Source organism: Neocloeon triangulifer, unplaced genomic scaffold, assembly GCF_031216515.1.
Source record: "Neocloeon triangulifer isolate White Clay Creek 2 clone unplaced genomic scaffold, ASM3121651v1 ptg000022l, whole genome shotgun sequence".
NCBI classification, from domain to species: domain Eukaryota; kingdom Metazoa; phylum Arthropoda; class Insecta; order Ephemeroptera; family Baetidae; genus Neocloeon; species Neocloeon triangulifer.
In genome coordinates this window covers 5,799,583-5,812,626 of record NW_026775562.1, presented here as the reverse complement: position 1 = coordinate 5,812,626, position 13,044 = coordinate 5,799,583, and the positions used below count along the sequence as shown (strand labels likewise).

The 13,044-nt window shown below is 38.9% G+C and overlaps 3 protein-coding genes across 4 annotated transcripts; all 3 read left to right on the top strand.

The window, feature by feature from the left end:
* The first annotated feature begins 531 nt into the window (after positions 1-531).
* LOC132204292 (S1 RNA-binding domain-containing protein 1-like) lies at positions 532-5,271 on the top strand. Of its 2 annotated transcripts, none has more exons than XM_059632706.1 (17): positions 532-755; positions 941-1,185; positions 1,264-1,331; positions 1,395-1,524; positions 1,713-1,789; positions 1,850-1,988; positions 2,041-2,228; positions 2,302-2,419; positions 2,522-2,734; positions 2,795-2,965; positions 3,021-3,224; positions 3,278-3,482; positions 3,541-3,863; positions 3,917-4,225; positions 4,283-4,472; positions 4,527-4,700; positions 4,766-5,271. In XM_059632706.1, the coding sequence occupies exons 1-17, from the start codon at positions 722-724 to the stop codon at positions 4,945-4,947; spliced, it is 2,970 nt and encodes a 989-aa protein (XP_059488689.1). In that variant the 5' UTR covers positions 532-721; the 3' UTR covers positions 4,948-5,271. The 2 variants fall into 2 exon arrangements, with proteins under 2 accessions (XP_059488689.1, XP_059488688.1); XM_059632705.1 differs by having other exon boundaries at positions 3,538-3,863.
* Positions 5,272-5,796: 525 nt separating this feature from the next.
* LOC132204332 (protein lifeguard 4-like) lies at positions 5,797-7,542 on the top strand. The gene is made up of 6 exons (XM_059632788.1): positions 5,797-6,022; positions 6,236-6,344; positions 6,406-6,511; positions 6,568-6,719; positions 7,094-7,226; positions 7,307-7,542. Exons 1-6 carry the CDS (start codon positions 5,911-5,913, stop codon positions 7,424-7,426), a joined length of 732 nt encoding a protein of 243 aa, XP_059488771.1. The 5' UTR covers positions 5,797-5,910; the 3' UTR covers positions 7,427-7,542.
* A 1,132-nt stretch (positions 7,543-8,674) lies between these two features.
* Positions 8,675-11,632, top strand: LOC132204312 (uncharacterized). The gene is made up of 5 exons (XM_059632758.1): positions 8,675-9,052; positions 9,403-9,601; positions 9,801-10,566; positions 10,672-11,048; positions 11,103-11,632. The coding sequence occupies exons 1-5, from the start codon at positions 8,790-8,792 to the stop codon at positions 11,622-11,624; spliced, it is 2,127 nt and encodes a 708-aa protein (XP_059488741.1). The 5' UTR covers positions 8,675-8,789; the 3' UTR covers positions 11,625-11,632.
* The last annotated feature ends 1,412 nt before the right edge of the window (positions 11,633-13,044 follow it).

Below are 13,044 nucleotides of genomic sequence, written 5' to 3'. Positions count from 1 at the left end.
AAAAAATAATGTCAAATTCTTAGAAAATAATGCATAGCAATTAGCATCAACATTGTCTTGTGTTGGAAATTATAAAAAAAGTGTTTTATTTATGCACTTTTAGCGTAAAATTGTGGGTGCAACAAATTGGATAAATTGCACCCTTCTCCAGCCCTTATTCTCACCAGAAAGACTGCGGCCCCTGGCTGACTTCAGCAAAGGCAAACCTTCGGATTTCGGAACACTCACAATCAGATACGCATCTCCAAGTGGGAATCGTTAATCAAACCCACAATCTCCGGGATGGCCATGGCTTGCAAGCGCACGCTTCATTTAGCCGCAATAGGAGAGATGATTAGTCAACAAATATTATTCCCATTCCCCATTCTTCAAACATCTGTTTTATTCAAATCCTTGCCGCCAATTTTTGTTACCGCGCATGAAATCTGCAGTGTCTGATTGGCTCGTTTCGTCGACCGAACAAGCCAATCAAGGTCCAAACACACGGCACGCCCACCACCCACCACAACAACGTAAACAAAACCACACGAGCACACGAGCACACACGAGGCACACGAGCAACAAGCACACGAAGCACACGAAGAACTTCAATAACTTTTTATGTTACTAATAATAAGATAAGCTGACGGTTGACTGTTGACTCTTGCCAGAATTATTCTGGTTTGCGAAGAAATTTCTTGTGGAAATCATATTTAACCTTTAACTGCATAAGTTTGACAAAATGTCTGTCCAGAGATGGCTGAAATATACTACCTGTAAGTTTCTCAAATATATTATAAAATCAAAATGCGCACAAACAGAGCGTCGTTGCTTGTGTGTATCTACTGCAGTGTACTATATAATGTACACGCGTGCAGAATATCACTAAAAAATATTATTTTAATTTAGTAAATTCTGTTTTTTCGGCAAAAAGTAAAATGAAATTAATTAATTTTTGCAGGTCGCTCAACAAAAAGGTCCTACACAAATTTACCCACTGGCAATAATGATTACTCAAATGCAACGATAAATCTGGATGAAAGCGATCGTGATTCTGTGATTGAGGTCAGTCCGATCCGGGCAACATCCTCAAAAGACAATGTTTTGAGAGTTTGCAGGACACAAAGCAGCAATGCCCCTCTCTTTGTCAATGCCAAAAACACAGAAGCAAGCGTTAAAATTCCTGACTTCCTTGGCCTTGCAGAGGTAAAGGAAGACTTCACAATAATAAAGAATGACACATAAATTAATTCACTACATATCTGACAATTTTATATTTTTCAGGGTCCTTCAAAGAAAAAGAAGAGAGTTACAAGTCAGAGTGTATCTCCTGCTAAGCCGGCTCTAAACAGGTTTTACAAGAGTTTTAAAATAAATGGTTCAATAAGCCAAAAAGAAAATCCTTCCTTTTTTAGAAATGTCGCCAAAGCTGCCTTAAAAAATCTGCCAGAAAGTCAACATCAAATTCCAAAGGCACCAGCAGGCAAAATGAAAAATACGGCTGGAAGGAAGAGAAAAAACTCGGATACTTCGGTACAATGCTTGGTATGTCCAGTCCATTCTTAGAAAGAATAAAATATTTTACTTTACATCAAGGTCCGTTCATCAGCAACAATGAAAAATGATTTGATTGTTGTTTGAGCTGTCTGATTGGTTACAATTAAAATTGTACCCAATCAGAGAGCTCGACAACAATCGAAATTTTCTGACGAGCGGACCTTGCTTTACATTAGGATTTGGTCGACAACAAGGGAAGTAAGATCAACGGCAATCAGATTGCACCGACTCAGAAGGCTCCAAACGTCAAGAGGTTTGAAACTCAATTTGTAATTTCAAAATAACATTCAGGATAAAAAATGTTTTTCAATAGGCCGCCCCTCAAAGCCAAGCGTAGAAACCAGAACTGTAGCCTTCCAACAGAAAAAGCTTCTCCAAGAAAAGAACTGCCAAAAGCTCCACCTTCAGTTCCTCTTAAACCACAACGAGATAATGATGATGATGACTGTATTGTAAGCATCTTTCTCTTTTTGTTAATTTTTTTTGTATAAAAATCGTGATTAGGTAATTTGGGAATCTGCTGATGTGCTCTGTCGTTCTCAAAACATTGCACCAAATGTGGCCAAGAACCTGGTCACCCTGTTTGACAATGAGAACACCATTCCTTTCATTGCTAGATACAGGCGTGGTCTAACCAATAATATGGAAGCTGAGCAACTTCGTATTGTTAGGGACGCCTACGAGGAACTGAAGTAAGAAAACTGAGAAAACCTTTTAATGTGGTATCAAGGAAATTAACTAACAAAATTATCTGATTTATTGCAGAATTGTTAGAGAAAAGGCTAAGACTGTCATTAACAAAGTCCGTACATCTGGACAGCTGACAAAAGCTTTAAAGAAAAGAATTCTGGCCACGAAGAGCATCTCCGAACTCGAGGACATCGTAAGTTTTTTAATTTATTTAATGCTTTAATACGATCCTAGTGATTCTTCTAGATTATTTTTTATTACTGATTTACTTATTCTTGTATTATAAATCCTTCAGATGGAACAGTTTAAAACTCCTGGAAAAGGGACACTAGCTGAAAGAGCGCGAAGTGTCGGTTTGGAAGAGCCAGCTTTGCAGCTGCTTCATGGAACTGCCCATGTTGATTTGTACTCTTTGGTTCAGCCAAATACAGATGGACTAAAAAATGTCAAGGAAGTTGAGCTTGGTCTGCAGCACATTATTGCAGAGGTAGTTAGTAAACACGAAAAGGTTGGTAAAAAAATGTGATTTAAAAGTCCATTTTAGAATATTGTATGCGGGCTCAATCAGATTTTAGAATTCTCGAGGAATGGACGCAAAGGTGAATTTTACATCAAGAGCAAAGAGATGAAAATCACAAAAAAGTCTTTGCTGGACAAAAAGAAGCATGAGAAGAATGTCCACAAGTTCAAAGAGTTCTTTGATTACAACAACAATGTCAAGAACATTCGGCCACACACGGTTAGGAATAAAGTTGCAATATTTTGTAAAGTTTAATGAGGAAACTTTCTAACAGACTATGGCTTTAAATCGTGGTGAGAACTTGAAGATACTTTCGGTTAAAATCGAAGCACTGCCGATTGTGAAAACATTTTTCAACAGACTCTGTCAAGGAGTATTTTTGAGCTCTGGCGTTTCAAGTGCAATGCGCTGGAATATTTGCAAAGCAGCATTTGAAGATGCATGGGATAGACTTGTTTTTCCCGCTATTGCTAGACAAGTATAGTCAATTTTTTAAATTTGCTAAATCATTTATTTGTTGCTGATTTTTAGACTAGAGCCGAGTTAACAAAAAAAGGGGAAAAGGAGAGCTTGGACGTGTTTGCTTCAAACCTCAAGCAAATTCTACTGGCTCCTCCTCTAAAGGGTGCCACAGTAATGGGCATGGATCCTGGATTCTTGAACGGCTGTAAAGTTGCTATCGTCAGTCCCTCGGGAGAGGTGAAGCACACAGATGTTATTCATCCTCCTCTCAATGGTTGGCTTCAGAAATATGTCATATTCAATGTATTGTTCAATGATATTGCTTACAGAAGGAGATCCATTTGGACCAGCTGCTAAAAAGGTTTGTGACATGGTCAAGAAGTTTGGTGTCAAGGTTCTTGCTTTGGGTGACGGTACAGCAAGTGCAGAAACAAGTGCCTGGTTAGGCAGTTTGATTGAGGCCAAAGCGTTCCACCCACTAGACGTTTCCTATACCGTGGTTTGCGAGAGAGGCGCCTCGGTCTACTCTTGCAGTCCTGTAGCCAAAGAGGAGTTTCCCAGCATGGACCCCAACAAAATAAGCGCAGTTTCCATTGCCAGACGCCTTCAGGAACCTCTAGCTGAGCTGGTCAAAGTAGAGCCTAAACACTTGGGGGTAAAGATTTTGAGTTTGCGATTCCTTAAAAATCTTTTAACGCCTAATTTCAGGTTGGTATGTACCAGCATGACCTGCCAGAATCAAAACTGAAGTTGACCTTGGACGAAGTAGTACAAGAGTGCGTCAGTTTTGTTGGAGTAGATGTGAACACTGCATCATTGTACTTACTGCAACGAGTGGCTGGTCTCAACGAAACCAAGGCCAAAAATCTTCTCCAGTGGCGAAATGCAAACGGACCCTTTACATCTCGTCAGCAACTTCTGGAGGTTAAGGGCATTGGTCCAAAAGCCTTTCAGCAGTGTGCAGGATTCATCAGAGTCATTCCTTGCAGCAGAGCAGGATCCTTGACTGAGAACAAAGTTTTTAATCTTAACTTTTTTTATTGTTTGGTCTCTATGATAGGCTTTTTTTATAAGTCGCAGGCAACTTCGAAAACAAAAGTCAAAATAGAAAAGGGCATCATGCCTAATCTATTGGATAGCACTAATGTCCATCCCGAGGCCTATTCGTCTGCCTTAGAGTTGATGAAACTGATAGGTGTTGAACTTGAAGACCTTGGAAAGACTGGATTCATCAGAAGCATAAATAAGTTTCTTCGGAGAAAAGGTTAAATTTGAATTTTCTCCTTGTATTTAGCTCATTATTGTGTGTTTTAAAAAGACATGTCAAGGATAGCAAAGAAAATCAAAGTGGAGAGTGAACAGGCTGTCTTGCAGCTGGCTGAAGCACTGACTCAGGGGCCAGCGTACGACATACGAGTCAAGAATTCTGGGCCAGTTTTCCGAAGGGGCTGTACCAAAATTGAGGATGTCAAATGTGGAGAAAATTTTACAGGTGAATACTTCCAAGAGACTTGCCAATAAAAAATATTTATTCTTATCCCTTCAATGAAACAACAGGCTCTGTGCAAAATGTCACGCCATTCGGTGCTTTCATTGACATTGGTGTAGGGACAGCAGGACTGTTGCACACAAGCAAGATGAGAGGAACGGCTTTGCAAGTTGGGCATAGAGTGGAGGTTAAAGTAATGACTGTGGATTTGCAAAGGAAGCGAATTGGGCTTGATTTCCAGTACCAGTAACAGATTTGTAATGACAACGATCATGTCGATCTATCACACTGACCATGAGACATTAAAATACATAAAGGATGATATTTATTTTTTGGGAAAAAAATTTTAATTTTCATGGAATAATTTTAAAATCATTACGCTAATACATATTCATCCGTAAGCATTTTTCACAGTTAAAAATATTGAAATCAAATTTATCATATTTAAAAACGTTCCAAGTTCCAAACGAAATATTTAGATATTCGTATTACACCAGATGGAGAGATGAAACACTAAAATGTATTATCAAAATTTATTTTGTAACTTTTGAAATAAAATTTTTTTTCCCGCTGCCTGAAATGGGGCCCGATCATTGCCCTAATGGGTCCTATCTCCTAAAAAACATGTTTGGTATACATACAAATTTAATATTTTGGTGCTCACTCTGATTCTTCGTCTTTTCACTGTCGGGGTAAACTCACGGGGTTCATGTTTAGAAGCGCAGTGCTCTTGTGTCTGTGCAGAATACTTTAAAAATACTGCGCGTCCTTTAGACAAGATATTAGCTAGATCTACCTTAATTCTTGACCCTTTGATGGACTTTTAAAAACTAAAAAAACAGGTGAGATTTTAGCGCATTGCAAAATTAATTATTAATGACGTTTCCCTCACAAACGTGTAAAACATGTAAAATGGTTCATATATATCATATAATATTATGTTAAGAGTGAGGCACTTTTCAAATCTTCAAACAAATCCATTGAATTCATAAATAAAGGGCAAGGATGAAATCAAAGCATGTCTTTCCCGCGACACTTTGAATTCGATCATCGTCACGTGATCGCCACGGTGGTCACGTGACCTACAAATGTGTTTTTGTTTTCTCCAGCCAGCTGGGCAAAATACACTCGTCGATTTCCTTGATTTGACGTTTCCTGTGTCGAATTTTGCGATCGCCGATTCCGACTAGTCCTTTGCCGACACCCGTCCACGATGACGACCATCCCGTTGATGTACGCCGACGACCTCGAGAGCGGCAACGAGGTCAAATACGACGACGACGGCAAAAACAATGTTCTCAAGGCACACGTCAGTATTCGAATGGGTACGCAGACAATAAATTAATAACGATTTTAAAATCTATCAAAATCACGCCCAAAATCTAAGAAATTCTGTGTTTAAAGTATGAAACAAATAAAAATAATTTTAATTTACATCCAGTTCGAGAGAACAAATAATAATGGAGAACTAAAACTTTCTCTTTTAAAATAATAACTTAAGCGTAGGAATTAAATCTTTTGTTCCTTTAAATTTTCAGCATTTTTGCGCAAAGTGTATGGTTTGGTGTCCCTGCAACTGCTCTTCAGCACCATCATGGGCGCCGTCTGTCTCCTTCAGCCAACCATCAGGGAGTTTGTCCATTCAAAGTATAAAATTTGCTAAAAATTATGAACAAATTCTTTATTAATATTATGAATTTTCCGACAGCCACTGGTTGGTGATTTTGGCCATGTTCCTCAGCATGGGCATCCTGGTTGCTCTGCACATCAAGAGACAAGAGGCCCCTGCCAACTTCATACTCCTCTCGGCCTTTGTAACTTTATTAAAATTCCATGAGATTTTGATGAATAATTACGTTAAAACTTCTAGACTGTGGTCCAGGCGTACACGGTGGCGGTGATTGTCACCTTTTACGAGCAGGCAGCTGTCCTTCAGGCTTTCCTTCTGACAACCTGCGTAGTGGTCGGATTGACCGTCTACGCACTCCAGACCAAAAAGGACTTCTCTTCTATTGGAGCAACGTAATAATTTTATTTAAATTGAATCTTCAAAACTAAATTATAAGTGGATAATTAAACCAAACAAAATTATTATATATTTAATGAGATTTACGAATGAAATTGATGGTAAATCTTTGGCCATTTAAATGTTTCAAAATAATGGACCAAATTTACAAGATTTTTTGGCTAATTACCTCAATTAGAGAATTGTTTACCCTGTTAGTATCGCAATTCACTCTCCAATTTTATATGTTCTAACAGAAATACCATTAAAACATCAAAAAGCCAATTTAACATTAAATTTCTGCAAACCAGATTATTTTTTTAAAAACGTTTCATGAATTTTGTCTCTTCAAAAATATTATTTCTAGAAAATTTATGTCTGGTATTTTCAGAATTTTTGCTGGCCTTTGGATTTTGCTGATTGGAGGTCTGCTGCAAATTTTCATTCAAAACACTTTGTTCGAGTTGGCGTTGTCCGTCGGTGGCGCCATTCTCTTCTCCTTCTTCATCATTTATGACACTCAGGTTTGTCCACTTTTATTTGAAAGAAGAAAACCATTTGGTCCCTTTGGATAATTATTAAGTTTGGCTCTACGACATTTCAGATGATTATGTACAAGGTGTCGCCTGAGGAGTACATTTTGGCCACCATAACCCTTTACATGGACATCATCAATTTGTTCCTGCACATTCTCAGAATCTTGGAAGCTGCCAGGAGGCAGTAAATTTGAGTTGAAATTAATTAAAAACAAGGTCTTTGTTGTGATATGTAAGGATAAAGAAAAGTTTTGTTGTGAGGAAATTGTAGCAAAAAATATTTGCAAAGCAAAGCACAATATAATATATATTTTAGTTAATTTTTCCATCAAATATTAATTAATATTTCATTCCTTCCTACATTTTACAAGTCATTTAAGTGATTTGAACTAAAAGTATTTTTTTTTTAAATTGTATTAAAAAACTTGCTCTTGTCAAATTTCAGATCTTGTTCAATTCAAATGCGCTTTCAGTTTGCTTTAAAGTCAAAAAAGCTTGAAAAAATCCCATTTCTTTTTATAAGATGTTTATCGACAATGATCTTTGGGCAATAAGAATAGGAGGATGCACCCTGTGATTTGTGATTTTTGCAGAATTGAAACTCGTTACATTTGTAAATTCTATAAGCAGATTTTTTTAAGTTCAATATTTTTTTATTTTAACTTTCGTTTATTCTGGTTTATTCCTCCACATTAGTTAAATTTCATTGTTTGCCTAAACATGATAACCAATTTATATTTGAATGAATAAAGGAAATTTGTTTAAAACAAAACGGCACCATTTTGCTCCGTTGCCGAAGTGAACCAGTCCTGTTCTCAAATGCGGCCACATTGTCATGTGTTCCTCTGGTGTTCCTTATATCAGTGGGGTGGGGAAAATGTTCCATATCAAAGTTTTTGTGGGTTAGCATGCAAATCATTACATGGAAAGGACACGATTGACACGAACATCATCTCGGAACAAATATAGATCAACTTATTTCAAAAAACAAAACAAAATATTTCAGGTAAAGCAAGAAAAAGGACAGTTTTATACATAAAATATATGTACAAGTGTGCTGCTGGAGCTGGAGCAGCATCGAAAATTTAAATGCGTTTGCGTACAACATGCGCTGCCGAAGGCCGAAGCAGCACTAGAAAAAATGCATTCATACACCACCTAGCGGTAGGAAGTAGGAAACACAAGCATGCATTGGGACTGAATTTAATTACAGCAAATGTAAGCTAGAAAAAAAACAAATTGAAAGGAAAATGATGACATAAATGTCAAAATTTGTAACGCAAGGTTGGAGTGAGCTTTTTCGCGCCGGTTTCCAGGAGCGCCAATCAAATCACTCGTTCAAACTCTCCCTCGTGACAATTGGTTCTTCTGGGGTCACGTGGGCTCATCGACCAATGGCATGCATCAAAACATTGCAGCGTGCGTGCGAGCTTCAAAACAAAGCAAAATCTTGAACAAAAACGCACTTTGAACTCCATCCTCGTTTATTGTGCTTCTTTGATAGTGACATTGCGATCGAGCCCGGTGAGAGTTTCCTCGGAGACCGCCAAAATGGATCTGGAGGAGGATTATCTGGACCTGTTGGCTTACAAGTCCTGGAAGATTCGAAACAACAGGGCCGTGCCGTCGACTGTGCTCCAAGCAGGATATCAGGTGCCGCCGCCGTTCTCGAAAGACTCTCCAGACAAAGATGGCCAAAATTACGTTCTAATGTTCTACGTGCTGTGGGGCGACGGCGATTTAGTGAAAAAAAGCCTTTACACGAAACTGTTCTCCACAATGCAGCATTTCTTCGCTTTTTATCTTCCATTGAGGCATGATTTCATAATTATCCATAAATATGTTGTTTCTATTTTTAACTGGTGATGCAGGTGCGAGAAGTGCCATTGAATTTTACTATTTCTGTCAGCTTTTATTTTTGCAAATGAACGAATAAAAAATAATAAATTTTGATAATGTATGCACTCATAACCCATAATTTTATGTATTAATATTTATTTTATGAGCTTGCAATTGATTTGCAAAATTTATTTACAATTTTTGGTGATTTATCGCTTTGATATTTTCAAAAAATTTTTGTTAATCCTCTCGTAGAACTATAATTTCTTACCAAGCAGTTTTAAATTATTATTTTATTAATTTTTTCTTATTATTTGATTTACAGAACTCATGAGGTTCATGATCCACGTCGTTTGAATGCTGAAAATGATATTTTGGAAAAGAGTGATGGCAAGAGTATTGAGGAAGTCGCGGATTTCCTTTCACACTGCCACACATTGCCCAGAATTTTGGCTCACTTGCTGGCGGAAGTGGAGACAGCCAGGGATTTTGATTTGAACATGTACAGGAGTAAAATACAGCAGGTGATTTTAACTTATTTTGCATATGAAAAGTAAAAAAGTATTAGCAATGATGATTATAAAATATCTTCTGAAAGTAATCTATCTAATCTAAATGAAGTTTTTTTTTGTGGGATATGAAATGCCTCAATGCGCAACTAACTTTTTAGAAGGGAGAAAAAAATTGATGTTGTCTAAAATCCATTCGTGTTTCATATTTCAGATAAACAGCAGAGAACTTCCTGGTCGTGAGTTCCTCTTCAGCCCTTGGGTGCTTCTGCAGCTTCCTTTTGAACCTGTCATTTTCCACCAGTGGCTGGCCCTGGCGTTGCTCGAGACATTCAAGGTCCACGCAGCCCTGGCGCCGCTCACCATCGTCCACCTGACCAAGGAAAGCCAGCAGCTTGTGTCATCGGTGACGAAATTGGCCGTCGACCTGGCCCTCAATGTTCAACACTGTTTTGATCACCTGGCCATGAGCTTCCAGAAAAACCCTGAGGAGAAAAAGGGTGTGAGTGACGTCTTCAAGTTACGAGTGCCCAAAATCTTGTCGGCCCTGGAGTTCTTTTCGACTGAAACTCTGAAGGTGCTGCAGGAATTCGGCGTCCTCTGCAGACCCTCTCTGAACAACCTGGTGCCCAACGAGTGCCGCTTTGCCCTGGAAGAGTCCTGGTCCAACTTCAGCAACATGTACTCGTTCCGGTTTTGGGCCCATTGCGCAGATCTGCGCCAGCTTTTCGAGTCCGGAGTCTCTGGACCGAAGCCACCAGACAAAATGGATGACGTCCCACCAATTCGAAAAGACAAGCACTTCAAGCAGTTCCTGATGAAAGACCTTTTTAACGTTTGCTACAACTATGGTCTGCAAATTCTTCTGCCTGCCCATCTGGTGTCTGAATTTGTCTCCAAAGATTTTTGGGTGACCCTTCGAGAATCGGAGGCTGCGGTGTTTCTGAAGCTCCTATTTCATCAACTCATTCACTTCAAAAGTAAATAGTTATTTTGTATAAATAATTTAAAGATTCGTGTTTGCAAGCCGAAGTTCTTATTCTAACTGATTCTAACTTTATTTTAATTTGTGCTTCTTGTTTCAGCAATTGAGATGCGCATGAGGGGTCTTGCTAAGAATGATGGGCCCAGTGTTTTCACGGAAAATTTGATTCAACACGCAGTTTTAAAAATGAAAATTGTTATGTCAAAAGTAACAACTGTGCTTCTCGACATCCTTCTTTGCCAAAAGCAGGCACAAAACATTCAAAAAAACCTTTCTACAGTGTCAATCTACGTCAGTCCAAAGAGGTCTCCTGTCAACGTCAAGAAAGTGGATGACCCTTTCATCAAAGTTGAACAGGACATCAGGCACAAGATCAAGAGGGCCAAGAAGAGTAGCCGCTACTGGCTGTACTTCAACATTTTCTACCGCCTCCGAAAATTTGGACTCAAAGATCAATCTGCTGATGCTAAATTAACTGTAAAAAACTGATATTTCAATTAAGTTTACATTTATTAATTAAATTTATTTTAGGACAATTTGGCGCAGACGGTTTTGAAAATGTACACCGATGAGTTTGAATTGGACGACCGTATGGTGCATCTCGAGCGGCAAATGCTGCACTACATTGGACCATGTTTGCTCGCCCTTGTGAAGAAAGTGATGGAGACCAACCCTGGTATGAGAGATTTCCTGATTACTTTCACCTCCGTCTTCCTCGACTCCTTCGAGCGGCAGCCCTTTGTGCTTCCAAAAGGGTACATCCCAAAGAGCTCCTTCCTGCAGCAACAGGTTCTCCAAGTTTTCTACAAAAATGCAAGCCAGGGTTTCACCAGGACTGTGGACTTTCAGTTCAACTCCTCGACTTCTTTCGGCTCTCTGTTGATCTCTGGTCTCAAAGTGTTCCTGAAGGCCTTAAACCCAGCCTCTGCAGGAAAACCATTCCCGGTCTACCGCAGTGGTCTAGACACACCTTCCTCAACCGCATTGAAAATGCCCTGCAAGTGGCTCAGGGTAGTGCAAACTACAACCTTCCACGCATGGAGACCTTCGTGAAGACTGTTGCGGATGTACTGCCCCCTGGATGGGAAGAATCCGCTCGTGACGAGCAGATGTGGAGAACCTGGACAGTTGATCTGTACAGATTCGTCCAGATGTACAAGTTACCCTTGCCCTTTTACAGGGTGTTTGCAGAGGGTTGTCCACTTCAAGACGAGCGACTTGAAGCTCTATTCAGTTTGATGTCCCGCGACCTGTGGAAAGTGCGACGCATCACCTGTCGATGGCTCAAAGGCCCTCTCGGGGAGGACCTGTCCATGGTGAGTCTCAGGTACGCCATGTTGCATACCAGGCTCTATGGATCAGTGCTGAAGGACCTTGAGGATGGACCTGAACTCAGGGTCAGGATGAGGCACCCTGGCGAGATCACCTTCTTCCCCGTGCGGCACTGCCGATGGTGCGGCCTGGTCGACCCTGACTTCAGCTTCAACGTTTGCGAAGAGTGTGAGGGTGACGATGAGTACCCTGACAAGAATCTCTTCTGCTCGGCCAGGTGTGAGGACGAGGCCATGCAGGAGGTCCATCGGGAGGAGCACGCCCGCCACCTTTTGGAGCTGTGTGTCTTTGACGACTGAAATTGGTAATGACTTTCTAGTTACACATTATATCTGATTTTAATTTGCAACTATAAAGATCTCTTTTTGAAAAATTATTTATATTGGTTTTGTAAATTAAGTGCAGGTACAAAATATATGATATTTAATATTAAAATTAAATATAAACTCCTCAAAGGAATTTTTTAAACATTATTATTTTATTGCTCTTTATTTTTGTATTTTTTCCTCGATCCTCAAATTAAAGTAGTGTAAAATAATTTAAGAGAACAAAACCTCTTTAATAGTTACAAATTTAATGAATTAATTTATTAATTAATCTATAGTAAAATTCCAAATTATTTTGGTCCCTCAAACTGCCCCAGAGAAAACCTTCATTCTCCTCTGATCTGAGTTAGAATAGCTTTCCAACAATGGTTTACAACACAACTTATTTTGATAGCTTATTAAAGTATTATTGATCTTTATTGGCTTATGAAGCGTCGCCACGATTATGTGTAAAGTAAGTTGATGTTTCGAATATAAATTTTCAAGAGAAGCATGTAATGGTTCACCTCGGCACAGTCTCGTTTTACATACTCGGGTTTTAACTAAAACCTCCATTCTGCTCATTTCAAAATTTCTTATTTTATTATTAGTTTTTGGAAATATATAACCTCACAATCAGTAGAATGCAAGTTGCGTCTAGTTTTCTACTAGGTAAATTGTAAGCTGTTGGGAAGACACTCAATATGACATTTAATTTGGTAATTTTTTTATCGTGAAAGAAAAAAAACACTAACTGAAATTAACTGTGTGAACTGAGATTTTTTCTCCTACATTTTACGGAGTCCATAAAATTAAAAAAAGAATTGTGTAATTTT

What these genes read in the sequence shown, in the direction of transcription:
- LOC132204292 (XM_059632705.1), top strand. Translation starts at nt 722, where the DNA reads ATGTCTGTCCAGAGATGGCTGAAATATACTACCT. An exon ending in ATGATGATGATGACTGTATT is followed by an intron (nt 1,989 to 2,040) that starts GTAAGCATCTTT and finishes AATCGTGATTAG; the next exon opens with GTAATTTGGGAATCTGCTGA. An exon ending in TCTCCGAACTCGAGGACATC is followed by an intron (nt 2,420 to 2,521) that starts GTAAGTTTTTTA and finishes TAAATCCTTCAG; the next exon opens with ATGGAACAGTTTAAAACTCC.
- LOC132204332 (XM_059632788.1), top strand. Translation starts at nt 5,911, where the DNA reads ATGACGACCATCCCGTTGATGTACGCCGACGACCTCGAGAGCGGCAAC. An exon ending in ACACGTCAGTATTCGAATGG is followed by an intron (nt 6,023 to 6,235) that starts GTACGCAGACAA and finishes TTAAATTTTCAG; the next exon opens with CATTTTTGCGCAAAGTGTAT. An exon ending in TTCTCTTCTATTGGAGCAAC is followed by an intron (nt 6,720 to 7,093) that starts GTAATAATTTTA and finishes TGGTATTTTCAG; the next exon opens with AATTTTTGCTGGCCTTTGGA.
- LOC132204312 (XM_059632758.1), top strand. Translation starts at nt 8,790, where the DNA reads ATGGATCTGGAGGAGGATTATCTGGACCTGTTGGCTTACAAGTCCTGG. An exon ending in ACAGGAGTAAAATACAGCAG is followed by an intron (nt 9,602 to 9,800) that starts GTGATTTTAACT and finishes TTCATATTTCAG; the next exon opens with ATAAACAGCAGAGAACTTCC. An exon ending in TCAACTCATTCACTTCAAAA is followed by an intron (nt 10,567 to 10,671) that starts GTAAATAGTTAT and finishes TTCTTGTTTCAG; the next exon opens with CAATTGAGATGCGCATGAGG.